At 47.0% G+C, this 17506-nt stretch overlaps 1 protein-coding gene across 6 annotated transcripts in view; it reads left to right on the top strand.

The window, feature by feature from the left end:
- Window positions 1–17506, top strand: part of OTULIN (OTU deubiquitinase with linear linkage specificity) — a 47774-nt gene that overhangs the window by 23918 nt on the left and 6350 nt on the right. For all 6 annotated transcript variants that reach the window (XM_059728612.1, XM_059728611.1, XM_019483912.2 and 3 more), the window contains 2 exons: window positions 12094–12219; window positions 15385–15654. In XM_059728612.1, the coding sequence (XP_059584595.1) occupies window positions 12094–12219; window positions 15385–15654 (396 nt within the window). The remainder of the gene's footprint in view (window positions 1–12093; window positions 12220–15384; window positions 15655–17506) is intronic.

Genomic DNA, 17506 nt, shown 5'->3' on the forward strand with positions numbered 1-17506 from the left:
CCCAAATTGAAGATGAACCTGAACTGAGGACGATTGTCTCCCATTATTAAATTCTGTTCATGGCAAATTTATGAATTTGTCATCATTTTCTGTGTATAGAATTTAATTATTGGAGAATTAAAATTGGCAGTCTTAAATTCTTTCCCCCACAACTGTAACAAAGATTGTGGTGGGGGGAGGCAGTGTGAGGGGGAACAAGTAGTGGAGGGGAGACAGGTGGGGAGGGGGAGCAGGCATTGGGGCTTGCCCTTCTACACGCACCTTGCCCCTGTTGCCTGTCTGCCCCTACCACTTGGCCCCTTGTACCTGTCACTCCCTCCCCTAGCCTGAGGTCCCCATCTTCTCTCTGCCCCGCATTAGCCTCCTCCCTTTGAGCTGCCTCTGCTCTGGGGCCAAGCTGGAGCTGGGGCAAACACGCAAGCACTATGTACTGGGCTGCAGTTGAGGCTGAGCCAGCTGGAGCTGGAGCCTAACCAAGAGTTAGCACCAGAGGGGGACTGAAGCAGGTGGGGGGCAGAGGTTTCAGGCTGGGGGCAGAAGGGTGAGGTCCAAGGCTGTAGTGAGGGCAAGCAGCAGTTGCTGCTCTGGCTCTGACCCTGTAGCAGCTGCCTGCCTCCCCCTATTGCCTCGTGCTCAATTCCAAGACGAGAAGCTTCCCCCCCCCCCGCCCCGTGTTGAATGGGGGGAGAGGGTGCGCCTCAACTTGGAATCAAGTAACTACAGTACCTGCTAACATGTTTTCTGAGGAATGGTTTCAAAGAGAAAATAACCTACATGCATTTCTTAATCGGGTTGTGACTGTTTTTATTTTTGGGTGGCTTTTTGTTTAATTTTAATACTGTTTTTGCATTTTTCTTCTTTAAAATACTGATGCCTTAAACTATATATCATGATTTTTTGCCCTATTTTATAATGAGGTGGTTTACTAATGTGTTCTGCTGAAATATATTCAGTAATGATTGTGAAGATGGCAGTAGAGTATGTATGTGCAAGGAAGATAAATGGAGTAGTAGTTAGCAAGACTTTCCCTCCCTCAGTTGTAAAAAGTATGTGCGTGTTAAATACAAACTTTTTAAATCTCTTCTGTTGTAGGATAGGGCATTAGTTTGCAGCCTTTGTTCGTGAGTCATACCCCCCCCCCCCCCCCCCCGGCTGTTCTCAGTTAAAGGATAGAATTAAAATAAATAAATGCCACCAGATCCTACCTACAAAATGCGTTTGTTAGTTAATTAGACAAATGTAATACTTCCTTTTTTTTTTAATTGTTTTATGCTGGAACTTGAGGAATATTTAAAAAGGGGTTAAGATTATCGAATAGTTCTTGGTAACTATTAGGGCTGTGCAAAGCTTTGGTAGCCGATTTTGATTCGGAGGAGAATCCGGCCTCATTCGGCAGCCGAATCAAATTGAGAGACCCATGAAAAGGTCAAAATCTGTTCGGAAGCATCTGAATCAATTCAGAAGGCAGGTTTGCAGGAAGCAGAAACTGAGGGTGGGGGGGAAGACTGCTCTGATATTGACATCTGTAGCTGGACAGTGACTGTGATCTTTCTCCGAGTTCCCTTCCAATCACAGTTCTCTGGGGGAAGGGTGTAGAAACAACATATAAGGCTGTGTGTGAAGTTAGCTGTGCCTTTTGTGAGCTGTCTCTCTCTTGGACTAGCAGCGTCTGAAAGGCTCTGGCTTGCTATCTAGTCTCTTGGTAGCTAGCTAGTCTCTATTCTTCTGTGTTTTTCTCTGACAGTGTGCTTTCCTGTACAATGACGACACAACATATCTCTCTCGTCTCTCGCACATGCACACACTTCGCAGCACACCAAACATTATGAAGCGTCATGGGTGACTTTAACCTCTCAGTCATCTGGGAGAAACAGGCAGCCAGGTCTGCCCGTTCACGAAGGTTTCTAACCTCCTGACAGGACCTTCACCTATCACAGGAGGTACGTGTTCCCACTAGGGGAAATGCCTTACTAGACTAAATACTGGCCACAGGGGCTGACTTGGTGGGGGATCTGTAGGTGCAAGGTAACCTAGGGGATAGTGACCACCTATTGATAAGGTTCACTGTCTGGAGAAAGGTGGGGAAGATAACTAATAGGGTGGAAGTGCTAGACTTCAGGAAGGCCAACTTCAAGAAGTTCAGGAGATTAGTTAGGGAGGGACTGACTGGTAAAAGCCTTGGAGAGATGGGAGTCCAGGAAGGGTGGGCGTTTCTCAAGGGACTAATCCAGCAGGCACAGAAAAGGGCCATCCTAGTATACCTAAAAGGGGGCAAAAAAGCAAAGAAACTCTCTTGGTGGGGCAGGGAAATCCAGGAGAGCCTGGAGGGATAAAAAGAGGCCTACAGGTTGTGGAAGCACAGGGGGCTGCCACCAAGGAGGAGTATACCTACTTGGCTAGAGCTTTCAGGGAAGCAGTGAGGAAAGCCAAAGTGGACATGGAGCTTAGGCTGGCAGCAAAAGTTAAGGATAACAAAAAGTCATTCTTTAAGTACATAGGAAGCAAAAAGAAGGTACAGGGTAGCTTAGGGCCCCTTCAGGATGAACTAGGGCAACTGGTAACAGATAGGATGGCCAAAGCGGAGCTTCTAAATGATTTCTTTTCATCTGTGTTCCTGGACATGAATACAAATACACATCCCATTGGGACCTTAGGTAAGACCAGTATAGATACCAACCCACCAACTGTTTGAGCTGACCTAGTAAAGGGGCACCTGGAGGGGCTGAATGTATTTAAGTTAACAGGTTCTGATGATCTTCATCCTAGGGTGCTTAAGGAATTAGCTGGAGTCATAGCAGAGCTGCTGGCACAACTGTTTGAGCACTTGTGGTGCTCAGGACAGGTCCCAGAGGATTGGAAAAGGGCCAGTGTGGCCCTTATTTTCAAGAAGGGGAGGAAGGAGGAACCGGGTTAACTATAGGCTGGTTAGTCTTGCCTCTATCCTTGGCAAGACCTTTGAGAAAATTGTTAAGGATCACATTTGTGGGGGACCAGTGGGTAAAATGATGCTAAGGGGCGATCAGCATGGGTTCATATCAAGCAGATCCTGCCTGACTAACCTGGTTTAATTTTATGACCGGGTCACAAAATGCTTGAATGAAGGCATAGAGGTAGATGTTATTTATTTAGATTTTAAAAAGGCCTTTGACACAGTGTCACGCCCCATTCTTATAAATAAACTAAACAGTTGCAATGTAGGTTATTACACAGTCTGGTGGGTAGAAAACTGGCTTATGGGATGCATCCAGAGAGTGGTGGTGGATGGGTTGGTTTCTACCTGGAGAAATGTGGGCAGCAGAATCCCCCAAGGCTCTGTCCTGGGACCGGTACTATTCAATATCTTCATTAGTGATTTGGACGAGGGAGTAGAAAGCACCCTGTCCATTTTTGCTGATGACACTGAACTATGGGGGGAGATGCACAAATTAGACAGCAGGAGCGAGTCCAGGCTGATTTGGACAGGCTGGGGAAATGGGCCGAACAGAATAGGATGCAGTTTAACAAGGATAAGTGTTATGTGTTGCACCTGGGGAGGAAGAATCGTCTTCTACAGCCTGGGAGGTACCACTCTAAGTAGCCCAACTGCGGAAAGGGATCTCAGAGTCATAGTCGACTCCAAAATGAACGTGAGTCACCAGTGTGATGAGATAAGTAAAGCTAACCACACGCTTTCTTGCATAAATAGGTGCATCACGAATGGGTTTAGGGAGGTAATACTTCCACTCTGTGCGGCACTGGTCAGGCCACAGCTGGAGTACTGCGCTCAGTTTTGGGCATTGCACTTCAGGAGGGATGTGGATGGCCTGGAGCAGGTTCAGAGGAGGGCCACTCATTTGGTTAAAGGCCTATTAAAAAAACCGTATGTGGACCAATTGGGAAACCTGAACCTCTTCAGCCTCCACAAGAGGATCCTGAGAGGTGATCTCGTGGCCGCCTTCAAACTCATCGGGGGTGCCAGCAAGAAATAGGGGATACAGTGTTTACCAGGGTGCTTATAGATTCATAGATTCATAGATGTTAGGGTCGGAAGGGACCTCAATAGATCATCAAGTCCGACCCCCTGCATAAGCAGGAAAGAGTGCTGGGTCTAAATGACCCCAGCTAGATACTCGTCTAACCTCCTCTTGAAGACCCCCAGGGTAGGGGAGAGCACCACCTCCCTTGGGAGCCCGTTCCAGACCTTGGCCACTCGAACTGTGAAGAAGTTCTTCCTAATGTCCAGTCTAAATCTGCTCTCTGCTAGCTTGTGGCCATTGTTTCTTGTAACCCCCGGGGGCGCCTTGGTGAATAAATCCTCACCAATTCCCTTCTGTGCCCCCGTGATGAACTTATAGGCAGCCACAAGGTCGCCTCTCAACCTTCTCTTGCGGAGGCTGAAAAGGTCCAGTTTCTGTAGTCTCTCCTTGTAGGGCTTGGTCTGCAGGCCCTTGACCATACGAGTTGCCCTTCGCTGTACCCTCTCCAGGTTATCCGCATCCTTCTTGAAGTGCGGCGCCCAGAATTGCACGCAGTACTCCAACTGCGGTCTGACCAACGCCCTATAGAGGGGAAGTATCACCTCCCTGGACCTATTTGTCATGCATCTGCTGATGCACGATAAAGTGCCATTGGCTTTTCTTGTTGGGGTAACTAGAAATAATGGCCACAAACTGGAAGAGAGCAAATTCAGATTGGACATAAGGAAAAAGTTCTTTACAGTGAGGGTTGCCAAAATATGGAATAAGCATCCAAGGGCGATGGTGCTGTCCCCTTCCTTGGAGGTGTTTGAAAGGAGATTGGACAGACACCTAGCTGGGGTCATCAGATCCCAGCGCTCTTTCCTGCCCAGGGCAGGGGGTCCGACTCGATCTAATAGGTTCCTTCTGACCCTAACTTCTATGAAACTATGGAAAGGCAGGTGCCAGGTCTTTTGGCGGGAGAGGGGGCAGAGGGAAAGCTGCAAGTTATCCCCCCCCACTCCCAACATAAATGCACCCTAGGGCTGTGTGAAATTTGGCCGCCAGTTTTGTTTCAACACTGTTTCGACTTGTTTCGAGGTCAAAACAGCAAAATCAAAACAGAACAGATATAGTCGAAACAGCCTCAAAGTAAAACGAGGCAAGTTGAAATGTTTCGCCGTTTCAGTGCTGTTTTGACATTTCACCCGTAGGCTATAATGGGGAAGGACAAAACAGCCTATAACTTTGTCATTTTTGGCTTAATTTGGATTAAACTTGCAGGAATGGTAGCCTCTGCAGAGCCTCCAAAGCCTGCCAAGTTTCAAGGAGATAGGTGCAGGGGTTTGGGGGAAACTACCTCAAGCTGCGAACAAGCAGAACTCGTGACATGGGTGACACTGTGTGTTAAGGTGCAACAGGGTGAAAGCTGCAGGCCTGCTAGCCCCTGCTGAGGCCATGAAGCCTGCCAGCTGTCAAGGAGATAGGTGCAGGGGGAGTCTGGGTTCTGGGGCCTTGCACCTCTAGCTGCTGATAGGCAAAACTTGTGTCACGGGTGCTTGTGCAACTGTTTCTGTCTTGGGGCACGGAGTGGTGGTGGGGGGAACTACTGCAGGCCTGGCTGCTAGGCCCTGCTGCAGCCACAAATCCTGCCAGCTGTCAAGGAGATAGGTGTGGGGTGAGTCTGGGTTCTGGGGCCTTGCACCTCTAGCTGCTCACAGGCAAAACTGCACCACCGCCACTAACATCAGTAATAACCACCAGCACCAGCATGACCGTCTCCACCCCAATTTCAGTTCCCAGCATGAGCCTTCCAGTGCCAAAGGAGCTGGATCTGGAAGCAGCAGAGCTGAGTGCTACAGCTAAGGAAATTCTGGGGAAGGAGCGGGAATCTGAGTTTGTTCCACACCCCTCAAACTTCCCCTTGAGGCAGGTCTCTTCTGGAAGGCACTTTGGAGGAGGTTGTTGGGGCAGGTGGTTCAGCTCATCCAAATGTTGTGCCTCTGCCTGGTGAGGAGGGGGATAAGGCAGGATCCCCACCCCCAACCCAGAAGTGGATGGGTAGTGGGATCATTTTGAGGTAGCAGATGATCCCAGGTATGCTACCTGCTAGCACTGCCAAAAGAAGATCAGCCGGGGCAAGGACATGAAACGCTTCGCCACCATGGTGCATCTCAGGAGGCAGCACCCCCTTGCCTTTGTTCTTCCTCAGCCTGGCACCAGTGGGAGCGTGCCCAAAAAGAAGTCCCTCTCTCTCTCCAAAGCCCCCATCTCCATGAAGCAGAGGCAGGCCACCCTGGACCAGTGGGGGAAAGGTGGAGACAAAGGGGGCACATTCCCAAGGCGAGCAAGGTCACCCAGAGCATTGGGGAGATGCTTGCTTTGGATACCCAGCCCTTCTCCTTTGTTGAGCATCCATGGCTCATGGCGCTCGTTGCCCCATCCTATCAAGTGCCTGCATGTACCACCTTTAGCAGTACAGTGGTTCCCTCCCTGTATTAGACGTGCAGGGAGTACTTGAGGGAGGAGCTGCAGAAGGCAGAGCCACAGGTGGCCTTACACTTCACCTCAGACATCTGGAGCAGCCGGGATGGAGATCATACCTGTCTGTCCCTCACAGGGCACTGGTGCTATCAGTCAGGGCATCAGTGGGCTCTCCTTCAAGCGGAGGTGATGGATGGGTCCCACATGCGAAGGAAGATCGTGGTGGCCATGAATCGCATGGTGCAGGGGTGGCTCATTAGGCAGGGTGAGGTCACCTGTGGGTTCATAGTCACTGGCAATGGGGCCAATATAGTCAAGGTGGTCTGTGATGCTAATTTTGTTGGCATCGGCTGTGTGGCACACAAGCTGCACCTCATAGTGAGTGATGCCTTGGAGGGGGACAGGGCTCCTGGTGATGGTGCCGTTACTACCACTACCAGCCAGCTCATTTCAAAATGCAGGAAGGTGGTGAGCTACTTCCACTGGAGCATCAAGGGGGGCAAGGTTCTGCAGGACAAACAGGCAGAGCTGAGCATCCCGCATCACAGAATCATACAGGATGTGGAAACTGTGGAACTCCACATACATGATGCTTGAAAGGCTGATTGAGCAACAGAAGAGGCCATCCATGAGATGGCCTTGCATGGGGAGATTGGGATCGGTGGCCACCTTAACAAAACGGTGCGGGATACCATCGCCCAGATCTTGGTGGTCCTCAAGCCCTTTCTTGAGGCCACCAAGAGCCTCAATGCTGGCATTGCCCTTCTTAGCCAGGTGATCCCCATAATGAAGAAGCTTGATAAGCAAATGGAGAAGTTCCAGGGGATTGATGTTCCTGGCTGGAGCAAGCCGCTTTTACCAGAGGTGCAGGCACCAGTGAAGTGGCTGAAGGAGCGCATCAAAAAATGGCTGGATCCGTTGTGGTCCAGTATGGTCCATGTGCTGGCTGGCATGTGTGACCCAAGGGTGAAGGGGAGTGTCTGCAACAGCAAAACCCTCGGTCACTGGATGGAGGTGTTGGTGAACAGTCAGGGAGGCAGAAGTGCAGAGGCAGGGGGATGAGGAAAAGGGAGATCCACTTTCCCATGCCAGCACTCCAGCCATGAGCCAGTCTTCACTACAGCCACTGCCAATTTGGGCCAAGGACATGGCTTCAATATTGGGGTTCAGAGACACCAGACCCCACCATCAGGCAGGTAGCGTGGAGGCCTCGGTGACTACCTATCTCGTCAAGGACGTGGAGCTGCTGCATTGCGACCTTTTGGCCTACTGGGCAACCTGCAGCCAGATGTGGCAGGATCTGGCCACGGTTGCCTGGGAACACCTGTCCTGTCCACCAACCAGCATTCCAAGCGGGAGGGTTTTTGGCATTGCTGGTGATGTTGTGACACCCCACCACAGCTCCCTGGATTCTGGGTCGGTGGAGCAGCTGGTGTTCTTGAAGAGGAACCTCCCGCTGCTGAGGTTCCCCAAGCTCCACGTGCAGATGGAATGAGTGCCACTCTCCTCACTCAGCACCTATTTGCTTTTTAAAAATGCTTTCAGAAACATTTAATGCCCCCCCCCCCCCCCCCCGAGCTGGAAGTGGCAGTTTAGCTTCTCATCAGCCAGCAGGGAAAGAACATCTCCCTGCTAAGCTCCTGTGCCAGGACGAACTTGGAGGTATGGACGAGCTATGGGGAGGGAGGAGGCCCCAGGTCCTGGACATGACCTAAAACTGCACCCTGCCAGGGTAGGGAGGCCTGGTGGGACTGCTGGTGGCACAGCAGCCCCAGGAAATGCCAGGTCCACAAACCTCCCTGGTGAAAAGCGGTTAGGGGGTGCCTGATAACCAACCTCCAGCCACCGCAAGGCACACAGTCCTGGCTGGGGAAAGCTCAGATCCATAAGATCCTTGAAAGGCCTGAGGCTTACTGGTTGCAGTGAAGTTGTGAGGGTGAGAACAGACAGGTGGCTCAGATCTGACTTGAGGTACCCTGGACTGGTCCATGCTGGGGCCAGGACCCAACCGGGGGTCAAAGGGCCAGGGGCCCACTGCAAGGAATGCTCGGAGCAAGAGGCTTGGGATTCCAAGTGACCTGAAGGCAGGGCCAGGGCTTAAGGGGGAGCCAGAAGTCCCAGAGAGGTGACCACTGCTGGAGGGGATGAAGGATGCAATCTGCGAGGCATGGGCCGCAGCGTAGGGGAGGTATGGAGCTGTGAAATGGATGTCACCCCTAGATAGGGGCCTAAATGGGCAGCCTCCCACCTGGGAAACATCTGAATCAGTTTTCCATCAAGGCATGGTAGGCAAAAGGGGGGTGGGCGGTTGGCCCAGAAACAGCTGGGTGGGCCGAGCACTGGGAAGGCCCTGTGTTATAGGCTACCATCCTTGCTGCATTCATTCCACTCTGTCTTAACACACAGAAGGCAGACAAGGTTCTTTTGGTCAATCTGATATCTTTTATTAGACCAACTGAATAGTTGGAGAAATAAATACATCTTAGCAAGCTTTTGGGTTTAAAAACCCTTAGTCAGGCTGAGGAAGCGTCTGCAGTTGGTGTGTGTGTGCTCTTCCTGGATGGAAGAAATAGTAAAGAAGCCAGAGGCTGGTATGCATGCAAGAAAGCCCATCAGTGAAAATGTAAATTGAGGCGGGGGTGGGGGAATGTAGCAGGTAAAAGTGGAGAGGTACTTGGGGAGTCAGATGTCAGGCAGGTTATAGTGTGTCATAAATTAAATATCTATATTGAGTCCATGAAGTTTTGTATCTAGGAGGTTGATATTTTAGGTAACAAAATTATAGGTATTTTAGTAATTCCCCATTATGATCTATGGCCGAATCTCCGTGTCGGCTCCAAATCTGAATTGGCTGAATCGAATCGGGACAGTGCCTTATATCACCGAATCGAATCACTGCCCCTCTGAATCCAAATTGAATACTTGCTGCTTCGCACAGGCCTAGTAATTATCTCTGTTCCAAACAATTTATCAACGGTCAAGTGCAAGTTATTTATATTAAGTCAATTTCCAATAGAGAATTAGATTATTAAAGTACTGTGAAATAATTGGATGTACAAGAAGTAGCAGGACTGGAATTATAGGATACTCTGCAAAAGCATTTAAAAGCTGATAGCTGCTACCCTAAGAATATTAATGAATAGGCTGTTCCCTTGTTCAGATGCATTGTGATATATTCATTAACTCTGCAGTAGAATACTAAGATCCTGATAGCACATTGTGATGGTTGCTCGGATTGCCTTGGCTATCACCTCCTGCATCAGTTCCGACTCTCACCTGCCACATCTTGATGGATTTTTGATGTTATTAATTGGGAGGTGTTATTTGCCGCAGTAGGCTACTGACAATCTCTAACCATTTTTATCAGTGGACACCTTTCCGCTGTCTTTTTTTACCCAATGGACGGATTTAAGTTAATAAACCACAGTCTGCTGTAGTCAAACAATTCTCTTTATTGTCCTTTGTATTCCTTCACACATTCAACTGTTACAAGACTGTTATATATTTTTTGTTTTACAAAAATTTTAGTTTTTCATAAACACCTTCAGGGCATCCTTTTCTTTATTGATATACAGCTTAGTCAAACTAACTTTTGGAGCCGTGTCTCAAATTGTCCCAAAATTTTCGTTTTTAACGCTATTTCCCCTTTATTTTTGTAGGTTTTCATGTGTTTCTCCTCGTTTTATCCTCAAACACTCCTGAGGAACAGTCAATAACTCAAAAAAAATCAAAATCAAAGCCAAGGCTTCCCAATGTGTTTGTTGTCTTTCCTTTCTTACTTTCTCTTTTTCTTTTTTTTTTCTTCTTTTTTTTTTTTTCCAGAGCATCTGCCCCCGCCTCTATTTCTCGCAGCTTCTCCGCTTCCTGCACCTCTATTTTTCTTCGGTGCAATCCTATTTAAGTTCACTCACGTCCTCTGGAGCCACCGAGCTCCTTTTCTTCGTCCAGCTCTCTCTGCCACTCTGGACCACCCTCCAGAATCACCCCAACTTCACAATCTTCTCCCTGTTCTCTCTCCTGGAGGAAACACCTCCCACTCTCACCTCCTTCTCCCTGCTGCGTGGTCCCACCCTCGGGCTCTTTTATACGCAGGGAGCAGCTACTCCTGAATCGCTGCTCTCCCGGCTTGATTGTTTTCTCCACTCCGGTGTCCTTTCGCGTTAGTACCTCTTCACACACACATTTGTTTTCCAATAGGTATTGCTCCCTATTGTTACAGTTTAACTAGAAAAGGTTAAAAATAGTTGGTGCCTGCATTCTTTTGGCAAAATTTATATTTTATTAAATAACAAGGATATGTGGTCAATCTGGTGAATGATTAGCCCTTTTTATTTCCTTCAAGGAAAATGTTGGACACAGCTGCTGGATATTGCCTACAAAATCAGATTTTCAAAGCATGATTTTTTTAGTAAATTAGTACTTTAACTATTATGCAGTCCTAGATTCATAGATGTTAGGGTCGGAAGGGGCCTCAATAGATCATCGAGTCCGACCCCCTGCATAGGTAGGAAAGAGTGCTGGGACTAGATGACCCCAGCTAGATGCCTATCTAACCTCCTCTTGAAGACCCCCAGGGTAGGGGAGAGCACCACCTCCCTTGGGAGCCCATTCCAGACCCTGGCCACTCTAACTGTGAAGAAGTTCTTCCTAATGTCCAGTCTAAATCTGCTCTCTGCTAGCTTGTGGCCATTATTTCTTGTAACCCCCAGGGGCGCCTTGGTGAATAAAACCTCACCAATTCCCTTCTGTGCCCCCGTGATGAACGTATAGGCAGCCACAAGGTCGCCTCTCAACCTTCTCTTTCGGAGGCTGAAAAGGTCCAGGTTCTCTAGTCTCGCCTCATAGGGCTTGGCCTGCAAGCCCTTAACCATAGGAGTGGCCCTTCTCTGGACCCTCTCCAGGTTATCCGCATCCCTCTTGAAGTGCGGTGCCCAGAATTGCACACAGTACTCCAACTGCGGTCTGACCAGCGCCCGATAGAGGGGAAGTATCACCTCCTTGGATCTATTCGTCATGCATCTGCTGATGCATGATAAAGTCATTACAGATTTTTGGTTCTTACTTCTTTATAACCCTCAAGAAGTGTGTAAGTTGTTCTGATAGCAAAGTTTTAAGCAACCGTATAAATGTAAGTAGGGTATAAAGGCCTACATATAAAGGATAAAGTTAAGATGACTCTTCATTTTTAGAAAATGACAAAATAGTATAATTTTCTCATATTTCAAGAATGCTGCGAACCATAAAATAGTCATGTTCACAAGGAACATGACCTTGACTTCAGTTTATTAGGTGGTTTAAATACTCTGTTTCTATCAGATGTGATATGTCTGGCAGAGTCTGTAATGATCCAGCAAAAAAGCCACTTCTTTTGTAGTGGGAAAAGATATTTAGCTGCATCGGGGACTGGTAATTAACTGATCTCCCTATTCAGTTATTGGTGCAAAAAGCCATGTTAGTGGGCAGAAGTAGGGATAAAGGGGGGTTGTCTTGTTTTTAAAAAAACTTAGTATCCTTTGCACAGGATGGCTCTTATGAAGAATAGATGATGGTAAAACTATGAGCAACTATACATATAAATATCTGAGTAAATGTCACAGATATGAGAGAGGATTTTATTTCCATTTTTTTCTGATTTATTAACTGCTGTATTTTTTTTACCCTCTTAACTTTGTAGCTTCCTGAAAAGCTGCTGAGCAAATATGACTGGATCAAAGACTGGCAGCACAGAGGAAAACTGGGGAGAAAGATGAGAGAAATTGGTGATGAAATTAAGGAATATTTAGGACTACTAAGGAAGAAGGTTTGGAAAATTATGTACTTATTCTCTCCTGATTTACAAATAAGCATTCCACTAATTCAACATGATTTTTTAAACTTTATTTATTAACAAATCCAACTTACTAGATCACAAATTTAACATTTAAAAATATATCCAATCCCTCAAAATTTACTCAGACCGATATGAATCTTCTATCAGCAATGTTCCTTTAATCCAACTCAGTGTCCACGGAGGAATCTTGTTCAACATAATTTCTAGTATAAAAAAGTATATTAGGGGAGGTAGCTATAATCAGTTAGAGAACATACAGAATTTGACACAAATTAATGGTAAAAATCTTTGAAGAGCTGAGAGAACTAAAAAAAATACAATAGTTTCCTCTTTCTTAAGTGAGTACTGGAGATTTCACCTCTAATGTTAGTACGTAGTACTACTTGGTTTTGGGGGTGGGATTGGTAACGACCTGTGGGCGAGACCTGGCCACCAGAGCAATTGGTTCTGGCCTGCAGGACTCTGTAGTATTCAGTAGTAGAGGGCTTTACCAGCACTGCACTGCACTGCACTTGCCCATGTCACATTGTAGCTTGGAAGCACTTGTCAGATGCTAGTGCTGGTGCTTCTCTGATCTGAACAGGATCATTCTGACCTGCCATGGAAAATACTGCCAACTGTTGCTTTAGAGTATAGGCAAAACGAGAGGATATCATTAGTTTCTTGAACAATTTGATGGGTAGGCATAATAATAATAATAGTGAAGGAGACTGCATGCAATTAATGTGGTATTGTTTACATGTAATCAGTATTTCATAAGTTCATTGCTATGACATGGAATGTGGTAGTACTTACTAGTGCTACAATACCCTTTCCAGAATGACTTTTGTCATCTGGCTGAGGTAAATTAATTGTGTTTCAGGCAAGAGCTCTTGTTTGGGAAAGACCTCTATGCACCTTTGGGTGAAACAAAGACAGTTAAAAGCCCTGTGCTAGTGAACATAAAACTTCATGTGGACATCCTTATGTAGTATTCACTCCCTCAAAGAGTCACTGTGTTGGCTCTCCACTTAACCACTGAGTAGTAAAGGAATTCCTGCATGTATATACTAGCATGTAACATGTTTAGGAAAAAAGCCTTTGGGATGAGGTGCTGTATGCTATATATTTAAGATACTGAAAAAGTGTGATCAAGTGGGAGGAATAATTCTTGAATACAGGATGGGGGTGGGGGGAAGTAGATAAATGACAACTTTGACAACTTCTGTTTGTTTCATTGTAAATTAGCTGGTTCAGATGTCTGTTAGCTTGCTATCAGGTTTTTAAAAAATATGAATACAGAGTCTTATATTTACTCTCTTACTACTTTGTCATCTTTATATTTTCTGTTTCAGTTATGATGTTTGTTGGGCAGATGAGCTTGTTCTCTAGCAAATAAACCCTGCTAGGGCTTAAGGCAGTAGGGTAATGGATGAGTGGAAGTAATGATTGAATAATGATTAGCAGGGATCCGGCTTTCCCAGGTTGTTAAAAAAATCACAAATCCTCTCCTAAACCCCCCCAAATCCATGATTTAAAATTAAAAGCCCTTCCACAAGTTCCCCCTCCCACCCCCCCGGGCCCTGCTGGTGCCCTTTACTCCCTACCTACAGCCCCTGTTCCCCCAGCCCTGCTTGGGGGGGGGGGGGATCCTAGCTGCCAGGGGTACTTTTTTCTTTTCTTTTTTTTTTTTTTTTTTAAAGCTAGCACTTGATCTTTTTTTAGTACTGTACTGTAAAAACTACTAATACAGTGTTTTTAATTGTCTAATTTTTGTGTAAATTCACTTCCATGCAAATACTTATTTTTTATTTTAAGCATTTCAATTGGGCACAAATTTACTTCTTTTAAAAGCTAAAGTTTGACTGTTTTATAGGACTTTAATTAGAAAAAGCAAAATAAAAAATGTTAGCAAAATACCTACAGCATTGTAGGAATTTTGGCTGCAGTGAACACAAAAATCATTGATATTGCAGCCAGTGAAATCATTGATATTGCAGCCACTGTTTCCTGTGCAGTGTCTTTCCCCTTTAAGTCTCCTCCCTTTCCTGTTTTTCCTTCTTTCTCCGTATTTTTCTGCTTGTAGAAAAATGGGTGTCTTCATTTCTTGATTGTCTTCATGTCTTGATTGTCACCGCAAAATGCTTCAGTATTTGTTTGAAAAATGAGTGATCAACTTCACACTAGCAGCCATAGGTGGTAGAAGGGGGCGGGGGCTAACGGGGCTCAAACTCCAGGGCAGCCTGGCCGCAGTAGGGGGTGGGGGGGGAGGTGCTGGGATCACAGCTGACCCAGCAAGCCTTTAAGTTTCTTTTTACTGCCTGGGTTTGGGGGAAGCAGATCGAGACCCCCATAGTGCAGGAGGGAATGGAGCAGGGGCAGGGGCAAATCATTCACCCCTGTCCCACTCCCTGCTGCGCTGTGGGGGTTGCCCCACGACTCAGCCCGGCTGGAGCCCCATTCATGGGGATTTGGGGCCCCAGCCAGGCTGGGTTGTGGGGCAGTGGGAGCCCGGTGGCTTGTCCAGGGGCATGGGCAGGCAGTTCCCACTGCTGCATGCACTGCGGGGGAGGGGGAGGTATGTTCCTCTTCCCCTGGCTCTCCAGTGCTGTACCCCTGGATGAGCCGCTGGGCTCTGATAGCCCCACAGCCTGGCCCAGCTAGGGCCCCATTCTTGCTGAATGGGGGCAGTCGAGGCTGGCCCCACTTGAGGGCTGGGGCTGGTGTGGAGAGGCAGCCAGGGAGGATGCGGGGCTGGGGGGCAGTGGACACTGGTGCCAGACAATGACCCCTGGCGCAGGGGAAGGGGCGGCTGCACAGGTGCAGTGGGCCTGGTCCCTGGCCCTGGTCCCAGCCCCAGCCTTACACCTTCCCCACTCCCACCCTGACCCTTCCCTTGCAGAATTTGTGGGGGGCATGGGTGCTTGCAGCCCCCCCCCCCAATATTTTTTCTCCCTCTGCCTATGCTAGCGGCAGCTAAAACTATGGAAACATTTAAAATAAATGCACATATGAAAATGGGAACAAGAGAGCCTTTCATAAAATGAATGGCTACCTGCCTGAGAGAAGGATGTGATTCTTTTTTTCTGCAGTTGTGAATGATAATGGTGATGGTGATTTCCTGTATTTGTGACTTTGTATATTTTTTTTTTATAGTGGAAGAGTGTAAGTGAAATGAAGACACCCATGGAGAAGCAAGGTGCTTGCAATGAATTGTTTAAAAACGAAGAGGAGGAATATTGCCTTTATGAAGCCGTGAAATTTTTGATGCTGAATACAGCCATTGAATTATACAATGATAATAAAGAAGGAAAGAATGTACCTGTGTTCTCATGGCTATTGTTTGCTCGGGATACATCCAGCAATCCTAAGCAATTAATGAATAATCACTTGAATCACATTGGTCACACTGGAGGCCTGGAACAGGTAAGAACTCTTTGTGTTTATCGTATATTTGGTAGCTTTATGATATATTTTGTAGCTTTCTATTTCCTTGTGCTGTCCCACTCTGGCAGGTGTATCAGAATATCTCCTGAAATGAGTAATTGGCCAAGCTTTAGTAGCCTTAATAAATGTATTTATGTAGCTGGATGCTTTGTAAAAGCTAGAAGTGATATAAGCTGTGTACAAACCTTCAGTTCTAGTGGTGGAAACTTTCCACTGATTCTGGAAATGATTCTAAGAGAGAGTGTGCAGACATTCAGCCTGGATCTGCCCCCTCTCCCTTGCTCCTTGTGCCTTCCCAAGATCAGGGTGATCCTGGTCTGGGGAAAGCATTTGGCTATTTGAATCTTCCTGCTCCCAGGGGTGACTGGAGCAGCAGGACAAAGCCCTTGCCTGCATCTAACGTCAGGGACTCTGGTTTCAGAAGTAAATAGGGGGTTATGCCATATTGTATGCTTGGTTCCCATTGCCAAAAGGGAGTAGTGCAGCAAAGCCCCTGTTTGCTTATGACACTGGGAACTCCAGAGCAGGTGGAGAGCACTTGGTGGATGCTTCTCCCCTCATCCCTTGGTCAACAGGAGCGGTAGAAGCAGCTGCCTCTCCACACAACCTGCAGACCCCTGTCTCTGAAATGCATGGGAGAGCCTTTCCCTCTGCTCCGTTTCTCCTGGTCCACAGGAGCAAGTAAGTCACGGAAAAGTGTGTGGACATTTAGTCTCCAAGGAACAATTTCCACCTTGCTGTTGGGTTATTTTTCTCCTAGCGTTGCTATTTTAGCTCCAGGAGAAAAAGCTTGAACATCTGCACATTCTTGGTTTCTAGTAGGAGAATAGCAATTCTCCTGGTAGAAACTGAATGTTTGTACATGACCGTAATTAAGAGCAAGACAAGAGCTTAATGATAAACAGTTTTTTGTGGCCTGGGACTCCACAATAAAAACAGGTGTTCCTTTTTATTTTTATAAGTATGGAACTTTTACTAAAGTAAATGAAGGATTAGGTTTAATCTTTTTGTATGATCAGATTGTATGTGATTGGACCATTATTTTTTAATTTCTTTTAAATATCCATACACAGATAAAAATATCTGTACTTGCAATATCAAATAAAGTACAGAAGGCAACCATGTATAGAGCACTACTAAATAAATCCTGATAAAACATTTTTACTAGTGTTCATCTGAAAAATTATTTAATTTGAATTTGGAATTGCAGATACTGGAATGAATAATGATGCAGTAGGTATTTCACAAACACTTATACAGTGGTTAATGGGGATATTGAAGTGAAATGAGGCAGAAACATTAACGTAAAAATAAGAAATTCTGTGTTAGGATAACAGGGTTCCTAAAATCTTGTGGATGTGGTTACAGTAGGGGTGGGCAAAGTATGGTCCACAGGCTGGGTCTGGCCTGTCAGGTGATTTCCATCTGGCATGCAGGCAGGCACCCACCATTTAATAGTATCCAGCCTAGCTTACAGCTGCCCCTGCTGCATTCCTCATGGAGCTGAGCCCTGCCCAATCCCACTGGGGCAGCACTCTGCACTCCCACCCTTGCCTGTGGGAGGGCCCTGGTTCTGGCCAGTGCGCACAGCCTCCGGGAGGGGCTGCTGCTGCTGCAGCCACCCAAGGAACTGCTTGGCTTCTCCTGTCCCTGCTGCAGCACTCGGGAGCAGGTAGGGAAGTGGCAGCAGGCAGGAGGAAGCTGCAACTGGGCGGGAGCATAGGACCCACATTGGGGCTAGGACTGGAAGGACCAGGATAGAGAAGTGGTAGTGTGGAGCCCGTGTTGATGGGAGCATGGGGCTCCTTTGCAGCTCACGTGCAATTCCTGG

The sequence above is a fragment of the Alligator mississippiensis genome, chromosome 5 (genome assembly GCF_030867095.1).
Source record: "Alligator mississippiensis isolate rAllMis1 chromosome 5, rAllMis1, whole genome shotgun sequence".
Taxonomy (NCBI): Eukaryota; Metazoa; Chordata; order Crocodylia; family Alligatoridae; genus Alligator; species Alligator mississippiensis.